The 22,125-nt window shown below is 32.8% G+C and overlaps 1 protein-coding gene across 7 annotated transcripts in view; it reads left to right on the forward strand.

Annotated features, from left to right (window-relative positions):
• The first annotated feature begins 224 nt into the window (after positions 1-224).
• The window catches only part of Zasp66 (PDZ_signaling and DUF4749 domain-containing protein Zasp66), a 38,378-nt gene continuing 16,477 nt past the window's right edge, over positions 225-22,125 (forward strand). For 5 of the 7 annotated variants that reach the window (XM_036360316.2, XM_014231736.3, XM_014231739.3 and 2 more), the window contains exons 1-3: positions 225-461; positions 16,922-17,187; positions 17,259-17,472. In XM_036360316.2, coding sequence (XP_036216209.2) covers positions 240-461; positions 16,922-17,187; positions 17,259-17,472 — 702 coding nt within the window. In that variant the 5' untranslated portion in view covers positions 225-239. Of the gene's footprint in view, positions 462-10,690; positions 11,212-16,921; positions 17,188-17,258; positions 17,473-22,125 lie in introns of those variants that run through there. The other 2 variants (XM_014231743.3, XM_014231737.3) reach the window with 2 other exon arrangements.

A 22,125-nucleotide genomic window follows, 5' to 3' on the forward strand; every position in this document is an offset into this window, starting at 1 on the left:
CACATACAAACATATAGAGATCATTTGAAATACGCCACATATTTACTCATAATATTGTACTGCTTTTGCGCGATCTTTTCCAATTTCTCAAATTAAGCCAATTTTCCTAAAATCCGCTCACACTGAGTAGAAATGTGGAAATTTTGTTTACAAAATCTCATTTCGTTGCCACTGTGTCGGTCGGTACTGAAGGTGAGGCGTCTGGTCAGCGTTTTGTTTTTTGGCCAGTCGCTAGTGAAATGAGCACAACATATAAACGTCCTGCATTTTGGCGCGTGCCGGATTATATACACGACGAGGAAATCTTCGAACGTTACGCCGGTGGTCGTAGGAAAAGTTCTATCATCTCCAGCACCAGTCGTCGGAATAGTGTTAAAAAGCATGTGCATTTCAAAGATGATCCACCCACAGTGAATTCAACGCAAACAGCAACAGTTCCAGTTCCAGTTTCAGCGTCCAAGGTGAGTCATTGGAAGCACATAGTTACATATATAAAGATTTATCTATTTTCTGGGTTTGCATTGCTGCTCCATAACCCAAATCCGTGTGTTTACCTATTGCGAGTACAAAAACCGCCTCAGCCGCAAAAATTTCATAACAAATCATCAGGGTCAGTTAATCAGAAAGCCAAAGACCCTACATCCATCTATTTATACGTGTATTTACGTATTATATACATACATATATATATATGTATATACTTAAATATATTAAGTTGTCTTAGTGCTTTTGCTGTTTTATGTTTTGTTTTTTTGTCTACGAAAATTCGGTTAGTAATCTTTTTTACGAAATATTTAAATTTAAAAAGTGCAAAGACCTTAATAATTTCAAATAATAGAAAACTGGACATTTGAACACACATTATAAATAAAAAAGTTACTCATGCATATATGTATGTATATATATAAAATGTAAACTAAAATTTTTTAAAATAGACCAGAAGAGGAATGCGTTAGTATTTATTGCTTTCAATTTATGATTAATTTTCAATGGTCTCTTAGCAACAAATTTAATTTGATTAATTTTTATGCTATCAAAATACACATATCGAAATATTTATATACAATATATATCTACCGCTATTAGATTATTTGTGCAAAACGACGCTCTGAGTATTGTAAATAGTACCAGTAAGCAAAGGTTGTTGTTGTTGTGGCAATATATAACCTTGACCTTGAACCTTACAGTTCTTGTTAGTAGTTATGTAAATTCAGTTATATTCTTAGGTTTGGTTCTTTGGCTGATTCCCAAGAAAAGGAGCGGGGGTAACACTTGAACTGTTAGGGGCACACAGTGTGACAGCCGAAAACCAGATAATTTTTGGTAAATGGTAATTAAAAATTCAAAAAAAAAAACGAATGTATGTATATTTTTAAAATTTAAAATAATAAGAATACAAAGTAAAATTTTTGCTGAAAAAAATTAAATTTTTGTTGAGTTACACGTGATCACCGACGGCGCTAATTAAAAGATCCTCCACTGCTTCAGTGATTACGGTCGTCTCCATGGATGAAATCTAAAAACTAATTCCCTACAAGATGATATTGTCGGCATAATGACATTGGGTCGAAAAAAAAAATTTACCAAAATACAAAAAAAAAAACTTAATTTTACCCAAACTTTTTTTCGTTTTTGACCTAGCAAGATTCGATTATTGACCAGATCAAAAACCGGCAGGTCATTGTATGAAAAACTATTTACCGAACATGCAGAAATATTTGATAGTGATCGGATCATTTGTGTCGTCCGAGTAATAAATGTGGTTTCGAAAAAAACGTGTTTATAGAAAAACTTATTGAATTGATTGAATTAAGCTGTTACACTTTAGTAGGCTGTAACTCAAACACTACTTTAGACATCGATTTTAAATTTTTGCAAGTATGTAATTTGTTAAAGTATACCCTATCGAAATATGAATAAAAATATTGTTAATTTCATACTAGATGTTCCTCTTTAAGGGCAGTCCTTTGTGAAGCCAGTAAAACTTATATAATATATTTGGATCTAAAGTCTCGAGAAAGCGCCTTGAACACGTCAAGAATTTGCTGACGTGTCTTATTTTAATTTACGCTAGTTCACCTTGATGCCTGAAGTACCTCTGTATTGGTGTAATACATTACTAAGAAATTTTAAAAATATAAATTTAATCCTCGTTCCCACTGAAGAATTTATTTAATAGTTATACTGAACCGTTTTCTTAAGGTCTAGGAACAGGAAAATGTCGTTGTAAGATCTGGAGAATAAGGTGAATGCGAAAGCAATTCGAAACCTAAATCATATAATTTAGTCATCATGTAATTTGTAAATTCAGCACGTATGCCACCCACTTTGCACAGAGCTTTCGCATATTCAAACTTTTACGAACGAGTGAGAGAGTGCCGGTTATCGCTATCAATCTCATTTAACGATTATCTAAAATCAATCGTATCGAAATTGTTGAGATCGTTAGATCCGATCGCGCCAAACCTTCATAGTTTAGTTTTTTTGCACTAGTCTCCTTAAGCGCAGCCTTTATTATCCTTAGTAGCTGTATTGACCTCTTATTTTTTTTTTGTGGTCAAAAATATACTCGTGTAGTGTCTACATAGTCGTTATTGCTCTGGATTTATACTATCATGAGTTGTTACTGCCATAGAGCTTTATAAAAGTTCAGCGGCAAAATTTAGTTATTTTTTCTCCCATAACGTTTGTATATGAATGATGACGGTAAGGCATGCCTGTCGTAAGAGGCGACTAAAAGCCAAATGCACTATGACTTGCCTAGAAATATCAGCATAGTATTGATGTCAGAAATAGTGCTATAATGCTCAGCTTGAACTGATATTATAGACTTTAAATGATGTTCCAAATAAAAAGACATTTGAAGTTCAAGCGACAAATGTCACCAGTCATTGAGTAAGGCGGAGCTCAAGTGGCAGTAGCTTCGGCTACACAGTCTTACCGGAGACTCAACTCTGGTATCACGGGGAGCAGAGTGCCCTTGGACTTCGGTTCAATCTGCTCATTGGGTTCGGCCCTTTGGGGAGTATTGTGGTGGCTGTGGTTTAAACCTAAATGCTGGAAGAATTGAGATTTTGCACAAGCAACTGGGTTCCGTACCCGAAAACGGAAGAGGTTTTAGGTCGGCCTCGAACCCTACCAAGATGGTCAGTGTGCCCCTAGGTAAACAAATTGGCAACTGGTAAACAAATTAATACTTGCAAATAACTCGTATTATTTGGGACGCTTATCAACGCATTGTTTTGGTGCTTTGGAGCACCGTGAGGTGAGATAAGACCGTCGCCGGCAGGTACTCACGTAAAACACACCGGACGTTGTCTGTCTTTTCGTCTGTAAAGTTTCTGAGTTTTTGAAATACCGATCTGAAATTGTGTCTCTTACTTTCTTATTTGACATATTAACTTCACCAAATTTAGCATTAAATATTGTTCAAAATATACGCTATAATAATATCCGAGTAAATTTTTAAGATCAGACCACTATATGCTGCCATACCAACTGACCGAACAAAATTAATATAAAAAATCTTTTTATAGCCTTATAATATAATAAATGCACCAGTGAAGGGTATTATAGCTTCTGTGCAGCAGAAATTAACATTTTTCTTGTTTTTAACAGGGATCACTATTCAGCAAACAATGCCAATCTTGTAGTGTCTGATTTAGTCAGTAACTTAATCAATTTCATAAATGATTTGAGAATTGCAGACATTGTAGTGGTAATAAAAAATACATTTGACACTCAGTGTGCTCGTATGTACTCGTACACTTCGCTGTTCAGTATAGTATTGTAATATATGTATGTATGTATATACATATGTTAGCTTTGTCTATTTTTTGCCTGATTAACAGCAATTAATTTTAAATCGTATTTTTTAACACATTTGTTTTTATTTTTAATCCTGCGACAACATACAATTCCACTCAGCTTTGGTCCAAAAATAAATATTTCTTTATTTTTCTATTTTTTCACACAAAGTGAAGCCATTCAGCAGCGGCTTTGCGAATGGCATGTTCGTTTAGCAAATAAAAAATGGCAAATTAGCGAGTACATTAAATTAAAATAAAAGCAGTGACTATACACACACCTGTGTTTATTTGTAGACCCATAAAAATAAATACCCACTTATGTATGTATGTGTGTCGATAAACGTGAGATAAACAATTGGCCAAAAGTAAATATAAAATGGGTTATTAGTCAGCTGAGTTGAATTCGAGAAGATTTAGGTCGCTGCGAATGCATCGGAATGCAAGCGGCATATATGTACATACATACATATAATGGTATGTATGTATGTTTGTATGCATATACATATGTATATATTTGCTTTAACTATTGCATTGCTTGTTGAATTTTACATTTGGGAATTGCAATCGAATTCGTCTTTTTGCCGATTGGCAGTTTTATCGTGTCGTTTCGCACTTGATTTAGTTCTCTTTGTGTCATTTGTTTTTCATTTACAGTATTTATAGTTGCTTTACGTAGTTGGCTTCGCAGGCACTAAGTGCATTGTTGTTGGTCCAGTGCCATAGATATAAAAATAAGCACAACTATATTTAATTGCAATAAAATTCGTTGTAAGTCTTCAGCGTTTAGATATTCTATTGCACATAACTGTACTTATGCGTACATACATGCATATTTTGACGACATCGAATCAAATTACGGTACAATTAGGTAAAATACGATGTTTACCCAGAGAACTTAAAAGAACGTCCATTTGCGTTCTCTGGTTTAACTGGTCCAGTGCATCATCATACTTAACTCGGTTTGTAACCAGGTCTAATTTCACATACTATATACAATTTCCAATTAGACACATAAGCCCTCAAATATTCAAAGGGTAGTTTCTTATGTGTATGTATGGTATATATATGTGTACATACACATGATTACCATATTGATGTTGACAAGTACAATGAGAACGTTAAGTATACGCCCTGTTGGGCATTTTGATTAGCTAATAAATATATTGTAGAATATTATCATATCATATATATGTAGTAGTTGTAATAGGTGTAAAATTTATACAAAAAATTTTATGGTGAATATTTTTTTCATGTAATAAATATTTAGAAATATAGCGCAATATGTATTTAAGTTTAATTTCGATGCCAAACATTGTCCCCTTAAAATAAAAATTCAAATTTTAGTTAAAAGAACTATTTCTAACCGACGGGGAGAGTACGAGCAAGATGTTTTTGGTATTTTGGATCGTTAAAATTGGAAGAAAACAAAATCTGCCAATTCTGATGATGTAATTATCTGTCAAATGAGATTTTGTTAGGTTTTCAACATCAATGCAACTCAAACTAAATGAGTTGAATTGTACTAATGTTGAGTTGTTTGAATTGCAATTCAATTGGGTTGAGTTGTAAACCATAATAAAAGTGCTTTTTGTTTTATTTAAAAACCTGATGTTTCTTGCAGCTTTTCGTGTGTACAGTAATTGTGTAGGAGAGAAATTGAGGCGTTGAAATTTGGGTAAATTTGCACAGAAAAGTTACGTTATGCGTTTAAAAACCAATGAAAGCTATACAGAAGGAATTGGTAAGCGAATACGTAAAACGTCTCTTGTCCCCAGTATGCTCTGATTTTCTTCGAACATTGAATATTTATACCAATTGATCAAAGCTGACCCGGACTGCCAAAAAACTTAATTTCATTATACAAATCTTAATTATCGTCTTTAAAATAGGCTCCTGGCCAATACCATAATGCCAACGCTTAATCTAATTTTCCATACACTTGGTAGAAGTCTCAGGTGGCATGGCGCACAGTGCCTTTAGCGAATATTATTATGTTTTAAATTTCAGCTCAGTTTTGGAGCGCCAGGAAGACGTTTGACACTCTCATACTCGACATTGTTTTTGCAATAGATTCAGGTCGTTTAATTAAAACATAAACCAAAATATTTTGAGTCGGTCGATAAAAGATGTTAAGATCCACTGCTATTTTCTTTAACTTTTTCGATGTTAAAAGCGGTGAATGGACGACTTGCATGTGGCAAATTTTTGATAAATTCACGACCTTCATTGTATGTTTCGTGGCACTTAAATACTAGTGTTCGTGATAAAGTAGATTCCCCAAAACATTTATGCAACATTTTTAATGATTCCGTAGCCGTAATTTCATTGAAAACACAAAATTTCAAGCAAACTGGTTGTGCAGTTTTTTAAAAATGTAATGTGTGTAAAAATCGCCGGACAAACTGTTCGCATCGTCAACAAACAGCTGCCAAACAGATTAAACACGAACATAAAAAGGTTATACATTGTATCTATTAAAGGATTATACATACATGTTTATCAATTCGGGTGCACGCAGCTTAAATGGACTAGTATAGGTCAAATTTGATCAGATCGTATAGATCGTATATATCTGTCTTATTATGTCAGACACATTTTCTTCACTTGTTGGTATTATCTTGGTCAGACTCTTTATAAATCCAAATATATCCATAGTCACTACTCGTCAGTAAAAGTAAATACTTCTCCTATACTTGTAATTCTGCCACGAAATTTAGTAATTATTTGAATATGAAAAGCTTTTAGCCTTCCAATTTGCGTGATTGCGTACAAATTACATTAAAATAAATATACTCTTTTAGCAATTGTTTACTTGAAATCGTAAATGCTGCTTGTGGTTTTACGTCTTTGAACCAATTTAGAATTCTCCACTACCCAGTAAAAACTATTGTACAAGTTTTAAAAGGATTTGTAGTATTGATGTATCATATGTATGTATAACATAGAAACAAATTAAGGAATTAAGGGGTTACACCACTCTAGGCCAATCAAAGGAATCTTAGTTTAGATTTTCTTACTGGAAACACAACCGAAAATGGGAAAATTATGGTTAGGGGACTTTATGGTCTTTATAAATAAATATTTGTATTGTTTCCTGAATGTAGGCTCGCCTTCATAGTTGTGTTTCTCGGTCGGAAAAGGATTTTCTCAAGTTATGACACTGGAACAAATTGCCCTTTTCAATTGCATATACAAAATGTTCGAGAAAATGTTTCGGTTTTTTGTATATAAATATTTTCAAAACATCTGTTTTTGACATCTGAATAAAAATTTTTGACTAAAAATGGAAAAAAATGTCTTTTTCAATTGTATTATATATAAAAATTGTTTGAAAATTTTTTTCGGTTTTTTTTTAAAACAATAATTTTTTCAAACATTTCAAAAAAAAAAATCTGAATAAAAAATTTTTGACTAAAAAACACTAGTGACTAAAAATTGTTATAACAAATTTACAATTATGTCCCTATTTAGTGATGTTTGAAAAATGCAGTTCAAATTTCAAGTGCAGGATTCAGTAAGTAAGTGATATATAAGCACTATAAAACTGTGTATAATATACCCTAAAATATATAACGTATTTCCTAAGTTTGCAACAGAGTATGTAGACATCAAAGACCTTATAAAGTAGATATATAAATGATTACATTGTCGAGCCGAGCTGATTTAGTCTGTCTGTAAGTATATCTAAAATTTTGCACACACACGTTTTTTCTTCAGGAAGTTGCTAATTTGTCGGGACAACCGATAATATAACCCCATAAGACATAGCTGACAGCTCAATTCCGATTACTTGTATGGAAAACTTTCTTATTTTATAAATTATCTTCATGAAATTTGATACAGATTATTGTCTATGACAACACTACAATCTCCGAACATATTGTTTTGACCACCGCTCTAAATCAAGATCTTTTTTTTTATATCCTATTTTTGCTAAAAGAACTGTATCTGTCAATGTTACGATTTCAGCTTCAATGAAACCTAAGTTAACATTTTTTATTGTTTTATATTTTTACGTAAGTGTAGCGAAAATTTGGAATAATACAGGGGCTGTCTAAATATCCATGGTAAATTTATTTAAATAGTCGCTTCGATTATTATATTACACATAATTCTTTTGAGTTCAGATCACTCTCAACAAAATATTGCAAATTTATTCAAAGTCTTTGTAAGCATCGAACTTCATAAGTGTACAGCATTTGAAAAACCAACAAAAAAACGATTTAATAAATTGTATTAAGTTGTATACAAGATACTAAAAATCCAATATATTTAAATAAAAAGACATTTATAATTATTAAATTGATATTTCGCTTTACAATGACTAGTCGAACCACGCATTTGCAATCGGATTCTTTGTACCATTTAAAAATATACATTTATTTGCTTTTACATCAATCCACCCACTTGTGCGCATTCTATCAATTTCATATTTGGCTTTTGCTGCAGAATTAAATTATTTATTTGACCCACTTGTAAGTTATTAAAATATTGAACAAGTGTAGACTGATACAAAAAATTGGTGCACTGCAAAAGCAACAATCAGAAAAAAAGTATATAAAAAAACGTTTAAATATTAATCTCGTTAAAAATGTATGTAATTACCAATATTTCATTAAGTAAGACGCATTCAAGCACAGTGCGCGGCAAACACATGTGAGCATCTCCTTGCAGTGAGTTGCTCGTGCTCAAACGTATGCACAGATTTAATTAGCATGCTGCGTGTAGTACACGTTTGTTTATTTATTTAGGCTTTTTAAAACGACCTTGAGTTATGTTTCAATTACACATTAATGTGTATGTATGTATTTCAACATAAAATTCGCTTTAGTACAAACATTGCGGCTAAATTATAGCAAACACTTTTCATTTCAAAACATAAATTTTTGAACTTTGTAATATAGTTGTTGGACATTTATAAGCGCACAAATAAAATTTAACGACTTTCCATATAAATATTTTGCGCATATTGCGTCGGTTGTAGTGAAATTACCCCACGTGATATTTGTATGTAAAAATGTATGTGTGTATTTATATATATATGTAGAGCGTTGCAGGCCAACGCTGGCGCTGTGTAAAGTTGTTGCATTGCGGGCTATTGTTCTTTGTTTGCTATTTTTCCCAAAACATTGCAAATTTTGGCGTGCGCCAGACACTTTGCGCCCCCTCATGGGGTACAACGACTGCACCGTGTGCACACATCTTTAATTTACTAAAGATCATGTCGAATAAGTAGCTGCGGGTGGACTAGGAAATTAATTTGCACTTACCTGTGTAAATACATATGTATATACACACAATTATAAAATGTTATACAGGGTGCGCCAAAATTTATTTAACGGCATATAAGTATTGAATAGTTATGAAAAAAGCTGCCATTTACGGAAGCGATGCGTTAGGTTAAATGGCTGATCCCTCCAGATGGCAAGGGATCACACTTAAACTGCGTGGTAGGATAATAGCTATCGACAAGCGCCTTGATCCTATCACAAATTTGCAAAGGTGCTTTATTTCTATTTCCAACACATCATCTGAATGTCTAAAAGTGTGAGACATGGGTGTTTTAGCTTTGATTTGGCGATCCTATTTCATCTTTTTCCAAGCAGCTGATGAAACTGGCATCCGCTAAAATGCTTAATCTTATTTTATAAATCCCAATCGGAAATGTCCAGTTAAAACTCTTACAACCATTGAAAAATAAACTTTACTGAGAGCGAAAAGCTCACTAGACCTCTTACAATTTACCTTAGGCCAGAAGGACCTTGCAACTGCGGTCTGTGGCCCAAGCATCCAATATATACTATTCTGCAATTTAGAGTCAGATCCGAAAGGTAATCAGTCATTAAAAAAAACCCAGCGAAGCTTCAACTTCCTTAATCCTCTTTGTGGCAGCGATAACCTTCTCATCTGACTTAAATTTCAATACTTGAATTTTGGATTGGACGGATATTATAGTCTTAGTATTCTTCGAAGCAGGTTTATTGGATAAAGTCCACTGTTTCGACTGTTTGGTTTTGGTTTTTCTGGGGTATACCTGTGGATCCATGCTTTGCCGACAGTCACCAAATGACGCAGTAACTCGCTCTCTCCTCTCTGGAGGATCTATAATATAGCCCTATCTATAAAAGATCGCTTTTGTTACGTCATCTTCCATGTTAGACGTATTCTGGATACCTGGGCGACGTGAGGTTACTTTAAGATTTGTTAAACAAATTTTTAACAGTAACCATCCAGGAAAAATAATTACCGTATACAGCATCCTAGCTTCTTCTTGATTTCACTGCGCGGATTCGCTTCCAAGGGGAAGACTGGAATCACCGACCGATGATTAGAATTGTATCGATTTGAGATTTAGCAAAAGTGTCTAATCAACTAAAGCGGCCAGTAAATTTTACAGTTATTCAATGTTTACGTGTCGACATAAAATATTGCACACCCTGTATATTGTAATTACATATGAGTAAGTAAAGAGATTGTAAAAATCTTATAAATTCATATATATGCTGTTATTCATATCCGCTTTAACTTTCTGCTTCGCATTTAATTTTTTTTATTTTACAAATTTATTTGAGCTCCCATTTTTTATGATTGTATCGCACAAAAAAAAACGCCCAAGTAAAAACTGTAACTGTGTACATAATACAAATCCGACAAGTCCATTGAAGGAAAAAACATAAACAAAAATCAAAGAAAGCACAAATTTTCCTCAAAGAGGAAACACTAGCACGCAGACCCCCTCCCCAGTTACTGCGCTATCGTCAGGGGCGGTGTTAATCAAGCAGGGGTTTGATGTATGATCGCAAAAACGTCGAAGAAAATAAGATATAAAAGCATTTCGGCTTCCGCCGCAAATTCGATGTGATATTTGTTTGCCGCTTTTAAATTTAGTGCTTGAGCAACTTTCAGCGCGATCAAATCGTCTGCGAATTTTCAGTGTATAAACGTTTTGTTGTAACGTAGTCACAGTGCCACCGATCGTACCGAAGCAGAACGTTGTCGTTGGCTTGTCCCGCGCGACAAAAGATCGCATATCGTCTAGTCGTCGTCGTTGTCGTCGTCATTGCTTTTTGAAAAATTGTGCAGCGATAAGACTACGCCATTTGCAGACCACTGGGTTGCATTGTTTTCGCGAGTTCACTAACGCGCTGTGATTTTTGTACTTTTCTTGAGGTCTTGACTGAATTTGAGAAAAAATCTGTAAAAAGTGTCCTTTGTGCGCGAGTCCATCGAGTGTTCATTGTTGTTTTAATCGTATATATTTGTCGTGTGCTTTTCGTGGCAGGCAATGAGCCCGAAATTGCATGAATTCACCGTTGTACTGCAACGTGATGGTCCCAACACGCCCTGGGGTATACGTCTCGTCGGTGGCAGTGATCTGGATACACCGCTCATCATAACCAGGGTAATCATAAGACTTAGCACGCAAATAAAATAAAATTCAGCGAAAAATTTCTCTCATGCGATAATTATGTAATATGATCTTAAGATCACGATTTTGTTTAGTGTGTCGTTGCAACAAAAATGAACGTTCATGTGCTTGCTACGCGAATCATTGAAAGAAATAATAATAATAAAAAATAAATAAAGAGGCAAAAAGTATATAGGTATAACATGAAGAACCTCGAATGTTTTGGCTGCCAATTGCCAAATTGTGCCTTGTGTCTTTGGCTGCCTTTATCATTGTCATTGCATTCTGCAGACTGCAGCACTGTGTGTGTTGTGGCAAACAAACAAAGAATTGTGAAATCAAAACAAGCTGCAAACAGTAAACGACAACAAGCAATAATATTTTTGTAAACTGAAAGAATTTACATACATATGTGTATGAATGTTTGTATGCAGCGTAAGGGGTGTAAAGGAGACGCGAAAACGATCGCAAGTTAAAAATGAATATGTTTGCGATTTTCCACTTTATTTCATTTAATTTTTTGTCTTAAGTGCACAAATAAAATATATAAATGATCTTATGTATCTTAATGTAAACACATATATATTAATTGGCACCATTATTCAATTCCGAAGTAAATTGCGCGCATCGTTAATGCAGTGAATTTTTTAATAACAACAATTCCATTTATATTTGATTTTGTTCGAGGAAACTCAACAATTTTTGATAAATATATAAAGACATCGTTCTTTAGACAATACAATTATGACGTTTCAACAGTAAAAATTCGTTTGGTTGCCTTCAACAAATTTACAATTCACAACTTTGAAGCTAGAACCGACAAAAGACAATTAAGGGGTCAACCTAGTCTAGAGTCCTAAAAAAGGCTTAACTTTGCCAACGATTTGTATAAAAAAAATTATTTTGACATTTTGACACAAAATGGCGACTAGTGGACTTATTTCAAAATAACTCTGAAAGAAAAATAAAAATCGTTCGGATCTTATTCTACATAAGTCTTGCTAGTAAAGCACTAACGTTTTTACCTTTATATATTTGCCAAATGGTGGACTTGAAAAACTTAAAATTTTTTACTGAACCAATGGCTGAACTGAAGCTTTATACGTACATTTCTTATAGAAATATGTATAGTTAACTAAAGCTGAAAACGTAACTAGTCAACCAGAGACTTTTGACTGATCTCGCTACAATGCAAAATGTTATAAAAAACGCTAATTTTGAGGCGATTTCACATTGGAAAGAGTTGGGCATACCATTATCACTTTAGTCAACTGTTTGCAACATTTTGACAGTTCTTTTTAGCCACGTTGTTTAAATAAATAAGTCGAATTAAGGTTGTTTAATAAGGAAAAAAAAATTATTGATTCTTGATTTTGATTTTGATCGGTCAGTTTGAATAACTGCTATGTTCAAAAATGAACCTGTGCGTTTTTTTAGTATGCATCAATACATTTAGTTTTATTATACTACATACTAAAGATATCAAATAAGATAGTATAAGAAACATGTAAGAACAAATACAGTCCACTAATCTCTAATAGCTATATGCTATAGTAGGTCGATCTGAACAATTTGTTCGGAGATTGTAGCGTTGCCTTGAACAATAATCCATGCCAAATTTCGTGAAGATATTTTCTCCCTCAAAGAAGTTTTCCGTACAAGATCTTTCAGACAGACGGACGGAGAGCCAAATATGGCTAAATCATCACGCTTTTTATATATATATACACTTTAGAGAATCTCTGACGTTTCCTTCTGAGCGTTACAAACTTCGTAGCAAACCCTGTTCAGGGTAAAAAAAGTTGAAATAATAACAAACGACAAAAAACCTTAAATTCGGTTGCACCGAAGCTAGAAAACGAATATAAAACTTTCCATACAAGAGCTGATTGCAGCATTGTCTTGGACAATAATCTATACCAAATTTCGTGAAGATATTTACTCTCTTAAAAAGGGTTTTCGTACAAGGATTTGATTTTGATCGTTCAGATAGTATGGCAGGTATAGCATATAATATTCTGATATCGGTGATTTCGACAAATTAGCAGCTTCTTGGGGAGAAAAGGACATGTTCAAAATTTCAGAGCGATATCTTAAAAATTGTGGGACTGATTCGCATATGCTCGTACGCGGACAGACAAACGGACAGGGCTAAATCAGCTTAGCTCGTCACGATGATCATTTATATATTTGTATTATTTTTTTTTATGTTAGTATCAACAATAAATTTTTACTGTATTCGTTAGTAGCACTTTCAGCAAACATTTTAAAACATTTGGTTCTAGTGGTAAATTAATAAAATTGATTTTGGGAAATAGTTGCATTAATCACAATCAATTACACATGTTTGCACGTCTCACAATCGCAATCTCAATCAATCGAAAGAAATCAAATCGAAGGCTGCGTCCTCGCTCTGCTAAATAAGCCCCAAAAAACACAATAATATTTCAAATTTGACAAGACAGAAACATTTATGAGCGAATTTCGGTCACGATTATATGTAATTTATGTGACGAAAGCAGACGTTATTGCGAAAAAGTTTATGCAACGTAATACTAATCATTATGTATGTATGTGTTTATGTAAACAAGAGGATGCATATTTCACACCAAAAAAGTGTCGAAAATTCATTGGATAATTATGTGCCAAAATGTAATAAAATGTTTACAATCAAGAATCTGAGTGAAAACAAATAAGGAAGTGCTAAGTTCGGGTGCAACCGAGCATTACCATATATACTCTCGCAGCTTCGAAGAATGTAGAGAGTTTTAAATATTTCCAAAGTTTTGCAAAAAATGTTTTTACTGAGCGATATTAAAAACCTTTTTCCCTCCTATGAACCAATTGTTTTGAGCAAGGCTCATCTCGCCGCAGAGGTAGGGTTTCTGACTGAACACAGACTAAATATCTTGTCGATTGCTAATTGTTGTATGGAAGAAAGCGATATGAAGTTATATAGGCACCTTCTCCTATAGCCATCTTATTCCAGGCTAAGCTTGAAAAATTTCGGTAGATATACCTTCGCCGAGCCTAGTGAATTGATTGGGATTGATATCAGGCGCCTCAACTCGGTCTGGTGGCCCACCGTTCACAGTTGTACTAGTGGGATCTTGCATTACCTTTCATTTTTATATCTGAAATATATTTTTCAAAATCAATCTACTATAATTAAGAAAAATTATTATATGAATCAAATTCATACTAGGAGAAGATATGGACCGATATCACTAAATTTTTTCTTATCGATACTCATAAAAACATATTATGTGAAATATTATCGCTTAATTTTTAGATCTCTTTCAGTCCAACCGACACAGGAGAAATATGGTAAAGTCAACCAGAATAGCGTAAATCATTCATTGGGGTTGTTCGAGAAGGCTCCACCGAATTTATCTATGTTGCGTTTAAAACTAAATATTGCTCTAAGAAAATAATCACCTAATTTTATTAAAATAGCTCAAGAAATTAGTATAAGGTAAAGTCAACCAATTTGGATTTCCTGGAATTTTTTCTGTTTCCGAAAATGAAATATTTGCTCACAGAAAGGCATATTTGTGTATGGAAGCCATAGCAAGAAATTTTTTAAGAAAAAGAGATCAGCGTATCCTATGACATGTGTATGAAGATTTGGATAAGTCTTCCAAAAATGTGCTTTTTCGTGTAAAAACTTGATATTATAATATTATTGATAATATTTTAACTTATAGAGGTTGGTTAGTTGTGATGCCGGTTGGTGTGGGGTTACGTATCAACTTGCAAGTCAGAAAAAACGCGTTTCTTGTGCATTTTTTTGAATAGGCATTACACCGGTCAATACGATTTTTGGAAAAATAAGGAACACATTTTTATACCCTGAACAGGGTATATTAAGTTTGTCACGAAGTTTGTAACACCCAGAAGGAAACGTCGGAGACCCTATAAAATATATACATAAATGATCAGCATGATGAGCTGAGTTGATTTAGTCATGTCCGTCTGTCTGTATATATACAAATTAGTCCCTCAGTTTTTAAGCTATTGATCTGAAATTTTTCACCTGTCCTTTTCTCACTAAGAAGCTGCTCATTTGTCGAAACGGCCGATATCGGACCACTATAGCATATAGCTGCCATACAAACTGAACAATCGAAATCAAGTACTTGTATGGGAAACTTTTTTATTTGACGTAATATCTTCACGAAATTTGGCATGAGTTATTTTCTAATGCAACAATGTAATCTTCAAAGAAATTGTTCAGATCGTAACACTATAGCATATAGCTGCCATACAAATTGAACGATCGGAATCAAGTTCTTTGAAAGCTATAATAGCTTCGGTGCAACCGAAGTTGACGTTTTTTCTTGTTTTATTAACATTTGCTGTTGTATAATTTTTTTAAACTTAATGTTTACTAAATTTTGATAAGGAAAGATATTGCTGAATATCATTTATTTAATATTTGTGATAAACAATAGCATATAAATTTTAAATAACCAGAAATTAAATCGAATAAATTTTTCGTATTTATTTTATGTTCGTATGGACCATCAGGTCCATTCGCATCAGGCAAAAGAAAACATTAAGAGCTAAAAATTTTAATTCCAGTTTTTTTCAATGTCTAGCATCAGAATATGAGTATGAAAACAGAAAACCCAAACAAAATTTTGTTTTTGTTGACCGGTGTTATTTGAAATATATCGTCACCTAAAATGCAAAATAACGTATCATAAAAAATTTTTTAATTCAAAATTGAGTTTTTTGTGATTACGATTCACTACATCATATAATATTATATATACATATATACAAAGTTTTAAACTCCTGCTATCAGATATAACCAAAGTATAACCAAAATTCAAAATAACGTATCATCAGTTGTATGTGCTTCGCTCATTCGCTCTCAAAAGTGATGTTACGTTATTTTGCATTTTAGGTGACGATATGTATTTTAATAAACGGAGATTCATTTTGAAAGATTTTGGATTCAATTGTTCCCGTAGCCGATCTCCAGGAGAACCTCCGAAAAAGTGTATTTGGTGTTGAGGAAGGTGTTTGTGCTTAAAATAACTTCAAATCCAAAAATAAAAAAAAAGTATTATTATAGTATTACATTCAGAGTTGCTTAAAAAATCGAAGCTATTATCAAAAACTTTATTTCTTCGTGTAAATTTCAATTTTATCGGTCTAGCCGTTTCGAAAAAAATATCCTCACACATTCTGAAAACAGCGTTTCGAAAAAAACATGTCTAAAGTTTTGGGAGAAGATTTTTTGTATTTTGATAATACCGTTTTGTTTGCGATCTAACTAGAACCTAAAGTATATAATTGATGATGAAATTGTAAAAAAACAGTTCTCAATTATTTGCGCCCATCTTCCTATCCGTATAGGTATATGTATTCATACATACGTTCTCATGAATATTTAAAAATTATAATTTTTACATTCTTTGCAAGTTAGTGTTGTAGTTTTAATTGATATATCCGCTGTCGAAAATATATTTTTCACTATTCTGTCAAGTGAGCCTCTAAGCATTCAACAGATTTCCGCCATTGCAAAAATATTGCAATTGTATATATTTGTAATAAACAAATAAAAATTCATTTTGTTGAAAAATGTAATCAATTTTTTTATATGCAATTACTTCGGCACTAAAACAAATAAGTCAAAAGTTTTTGATTAAAATTATTTGTCAGAAAAATATATATTTTTTTATATATCCCACAGGTTCAAGTCGGCAGTCCCGCCTATGGAGAAGTGCTGCGCGGTGACATTATCGCCAAGATACGTGACTATGATGCACGTGACGTAAGCCACGCTGACGCCGAGACGTTATTCCGTAATGCGGGTAATGAAATCAAAATCGTCGTACACCGAGACAGTAAAATCGCATACACACAAGGACTTGGCAGTGACCCATACAAAGCTGGACTAGGCCCCTCGCCAGTGAATAGCATTAGTCCTGATTTAACCAATGCCAATGTACCACATAGGCAAGTAGACATTTTCATGCATACACTCACATAATAAATCTTCTGTTTTAATTTCACTCTCCTTTTTGCAGAGGACCGTCACCATTCTTGCCAGGACCCGGCCAATATGAGCGCGCTCTACAACTGCCTGTTGATTCATTGCCGCAAACAGTATTTCCGAAACTGAACGCCTCAGGCGGCTATGTACCACCATTGCCACAGCCACAGGGTGGCTGTTTCAGCCCGATGCCAACACGTGATCACCAGCAAGACGTAGCAGAGGAACAAGCGGCCATTGTGAATCAAGTGAGTCAATAAAAACCACTTTGCTGCCAAACGTTTCTAATACTGCTTTCGCTGCATTAGTAATATTGTTGTTGTTACATTTATTTGAAATTTGCTAACAATTGAAATAATTGCTAATTGCTTGGTAAATACAAATACGAAAATAAATTGTTTTTGGTTTTAAAGCCATTGAAATATGGAATTGATCGATATTATCATTTTGAAATATGCAATAATAGTATTAGAGATTTAAATAAGTGAAACATTTTTCATGCTTACGAAAGTAAATATCGCCATGGCTGCGCCTAAAAGTATGCAAATAAATGTTAGAAAACAACATTTTCTGTTATGTTTGAAATACAGAATGTTGAAGATGAATCAAAATAAAACTTTCTTGAATTTCAATGTATTTGAATCGATGAAATTTATTCTTCTTATCTTTCGCACATTTTTTCTGGCTTTTGAAAATGAATGTGCTTGTCCGTTTCCAATTTTTATTTTTCATATAAGTTTTTAGTACGCCAATAGGTTTTTTGAAATGCACATATATTAAAAGTATTATGAGACTGATACTTTTAACTAAGTCTTTTGATAACTAAAAATAGATTTGAATTTTCCATTATTCTATCACTTTGGTTAACCTTAGGTAGTCTTTCTAATGATTCCCAGACTTTAAATGTTCTGTCAGTTTTCAAAAAACGTATAATTGACAATTTATTCTGGGAGTAAGAAAAGAGGAAACAAATATAAAAAAAATGTATTAATAGTTCGATACAAAATTTCTGCTAATGGGACAATTTTCGGAATCACTTTTTTCAAGGAACATGTAATCTGTATAAGATCTGTCAGTAAAGTACATACATATGCTTATCGTTTTACAAAAAATTTTTGCATATTTGTAAAATTAAGGTTAAATTTTCGCCGAAGTTTACTAAATAATATTACTATGAAGCTACTGCTACAATTTCAGAAGGAAATGTGATTGACCCTTCTACCAATCGAATAATATTTTTAGGATCCTAAATTGTGAGAAGTATGAAAATTAAATATTTTTCCAATTACATACATTCGATCTCCGATGGCGCTAAAAGAAAGGTCCTCCGCTGCTGCCGTGATTCGCTCCTTTTCCAAGGATGAAACCTAAAAAAATTCTCGTTAAATTGGAAGACATACAATGGCCTATGGTCACGAAAAAAATTAAAAATTAACAAATTGGCGGGGAATTTGGACAAAAGTTGAATTTTACCCGAACTTTTGGGTTGTTGTTGCTGTGTTATGTCATTGTATGGAGAACTATATACAGATATAGAAATATATATTTAAATGGCTATAACTCAAAAATTATTTTTAAATATTAGTATGCTTTTTTAAAGGTAGAACTTGTCGATATATAAAAAATCGATTTGCAACACTCCGATTTTGACCCAATTTCCAAAAATGTAAAACGTTTTTTATAAAAGCATTCACTCAATAGACAAGGGAAACCGAACGCATGTATGGTAATACTGCCATGAAAATGATGGCACATGCTATAAACAAATAGGAGGAGAAGCATAAAAAAAACATCTGCCCAAACATATATACGATTAAATGTAAGAATTGTCAGTGCCGAGCCAGCCAAAACATGTTGTAATATTAGTGTATGTTTGCATGTGTTTATACATGTGTGTGTTTTCAATAAGTTATTGTGCCTTGTGTTTTCGTTGAAGGCTAGTCATCTTGTACATTTAATCCCTAAGTGAGAGCATGAACTCCGCAGCAAAGGTCACTTGCGATGGAGGGCGTCTTATAGAATTTAGTTTTTGTTCTTGTTTTTCGAATATTTACTTTCAATATTTTTAAATAGTACAAACTAATAGCATATGCGCAAGGAAAATAAAGAAAATATATTCGAGAAGAGGCTATGACGTATGCCAAACGCAAACCAACTGCAGAAGTGGTAGCCAACAAAAACAACAAACAAAATTTTGTAGTTGCATATGCAAGCTGTTGAAACGTACGTGCGTATATTTGCCTGCCTGTCTATTTGAAATACCTTTCTGACATTGACATCCGTAATAATGCGCAGCTGCTGATGATAATTATGAAGGCAATGATAATGATTATTAACACAGTGGGTCAAATTAATGATTTTGTAAATATTTATATACACTACACACATACATACTATGTGTTTATGGCTGCATGTTTGATACAGCAGTTGAGTGTACCTCGGCGTATGAGTAATCTGAAACTTGCTGAGTTCTAACATACCCCATTCTTACTTGCTGCCATTGCTGCAACTTTCACAAATATGAATACAACAACAAGTATAAATTCCCTCAACGACAGTGATGATGTAGCTAATGATGATGCTCGCGTGTTGATGATGATTCAAAAAAATTTTCAAGGACAGTTCATGTGACGGTGTAATTTTAGCACTTCAAGGTGTTTACAGCACAAATGTTGAACGTTCATTGCTCATGCTTTTTGCTGTTAGCAGTTTGATTGTTGTGTGTGTGTGATTTTTTATTATTTTGTTTGTTTATTTATTTATAAGATTGTAGGTGGGATGCGCTCAATCACAATAAGAGGAGATACACACATGATTACGACTTACATATACATATACAAATATAATATTATATATATACATATATATGTATATTAAAAATTTTTTATTTTACACAGGTGTATATAAGGAGCATATATATATATATATATATACATATTTAGCTATTATAAATGCTTATGTGCCTATACATATGTATATATTCATATATTTATTTTTATATGTCTATATTTTCTATATACATATGTACATATATTTAATCATTAGCCTTGTATATAAAAATTGCTTATCCACATATTTACTTAAATGAGGTTAAGATTGGTCATTGAAAACAAGTTAAATGTTCTATGAGAAACAAAGAGCAAACGTACCAAGTCTAAATGTGACATTAAATTAATGTTGACACTGTTTGGATTGATATATAGACGTACATATGTATAAGCATCCCATGCAGGCTTGCATTTCTGCAACTAATTGGTTTATTCAACTTAGAATTTGACAGCCCTGCTACTCAAAAGCAATTATTTTTAATATAAACATAGAAAAATTCTTAATAAAAATTTTTTTATTTAACAGATAAAGAGAAAAAACAATTTTATGCAGAAATATTAATTAATTTAAAAAAATTATATATTTGAGTTATATATTTTTTGCGTCTTTATTATCTATCTATTTAATACTACAAATCTAAGGACAATAATGCAGAGAATCAAAAAATATATATTTCTATTAAAATCTGTATTAAATATGTACATGAATTATTGTTAATATACGCTCAAGATCAACAATAATATTCCTCCAATGATATGAGTATAGCTATTTCATTCCCTTTACAATGCCGAAAGCTAATCTCATCTCAGATTAACCCGCTCTTAGAGTATTATTAATAACTTTTTTCTCTGTAGAAATATAATGTTTTTAGATTTAACTAATTTTATAAAATTATTGAAAGCTTCTAAATCTACTCGCTTCATATTTAATATACATATAAAAAGAAGTATGAGGCGTTCTATATTTTGGTAGTTTTCTTCTTAACAGTTATACATACATACATAAATCCAAACGGTTGAAAAACAAAAAACTACTCAGGAGAATTTAGTTTAGAGAAGCCGTTGAAAAAGTTCTAAGTCTATTTTCAGAGGCTGGTAATCTTATTACTGCACAGATTTTGTGGACATTAGAATATATTTGAAAAAATATTTTTTGGAGAACCTATTTTGCCGATATTTTCATTGTTAAAAATTTAATAAAAACAAGAAGAATGTTAACTTCAGCTATACCGAAGCTATAATAGCCTTAACAGCTGCATTTCTTATAGCATAAAAGGTTATAAAAAGATATTTAACTTGATTTCGATCGATAAGTTTATAGGGCAACTACTATATGCTATTAGAGTCCGATCTAAACAATTTATTCGAAGATTTTAGCGTTGCCTTGGACAATAATCTACGCCAAATTCGTAAAGATATCTTGTCAAATAAAAAAAAATTTCCATACAAGGACTTGCTTATGATTAACCAGTTTGTATGGTAGATATGTCCCATAGTAGTCCGTGCAGAATAATTTCTTTGGAGATTGTACCGTTGCCTTAAACTACATAGCGCGCTAAGTATCGTAAAGATATCTGGTTACATAACAAAATTTCAGGTCAAAAACTGAGGGACTCGTTAATTAAATTAAGAAATTAGTTGTTAGTTAGTTAAAATATATGATGCCATTCCACAAAGAGTTCTGCGGCCCCAACATAATCGTTGTTTTTAAATGTGAAAAATAGCATCGTGGACGGTGATGATTCAAAAACTATTTATATAATCATACAAAATTTCAGCGCCCAAATACTTAAGATCTCGAAAACCATTTCCTTTATGTAATACAATAAATTTGCACACAAAAATAGAGTGGCCAATAGGGACTCAAAAACACTTTATATACATACACTTGTGCATATGTATGTATGTATGGTAGTAAATTTCACCACTCACTTGTTTGAGATCTCGAAAACCTGCGTGTGCTGATATTTTTCGTACAACAATATTTGTGTGGGCGCGAAAGAAACTAAGCGAACAGTCGTGCTGTCGTAAAATTCGTCTTGCTCTATTTTAAGACCTCGAAAATTCTAACCA

The sequence above is a fragment of the Bactrocera oleae genome, chromosome 6 (assembly GCF_042242935.1).
Source record: "Bactrocera oleae isolate idBacOlea1 chromosome 6, idBacOlea1, whole genome shotgun sequence".
NCBI lineage: Eukaryota > Metazoa > Arthropoda > Insecta > Diptera > Tephritidae > Bactrocera > Bactrocera oleae.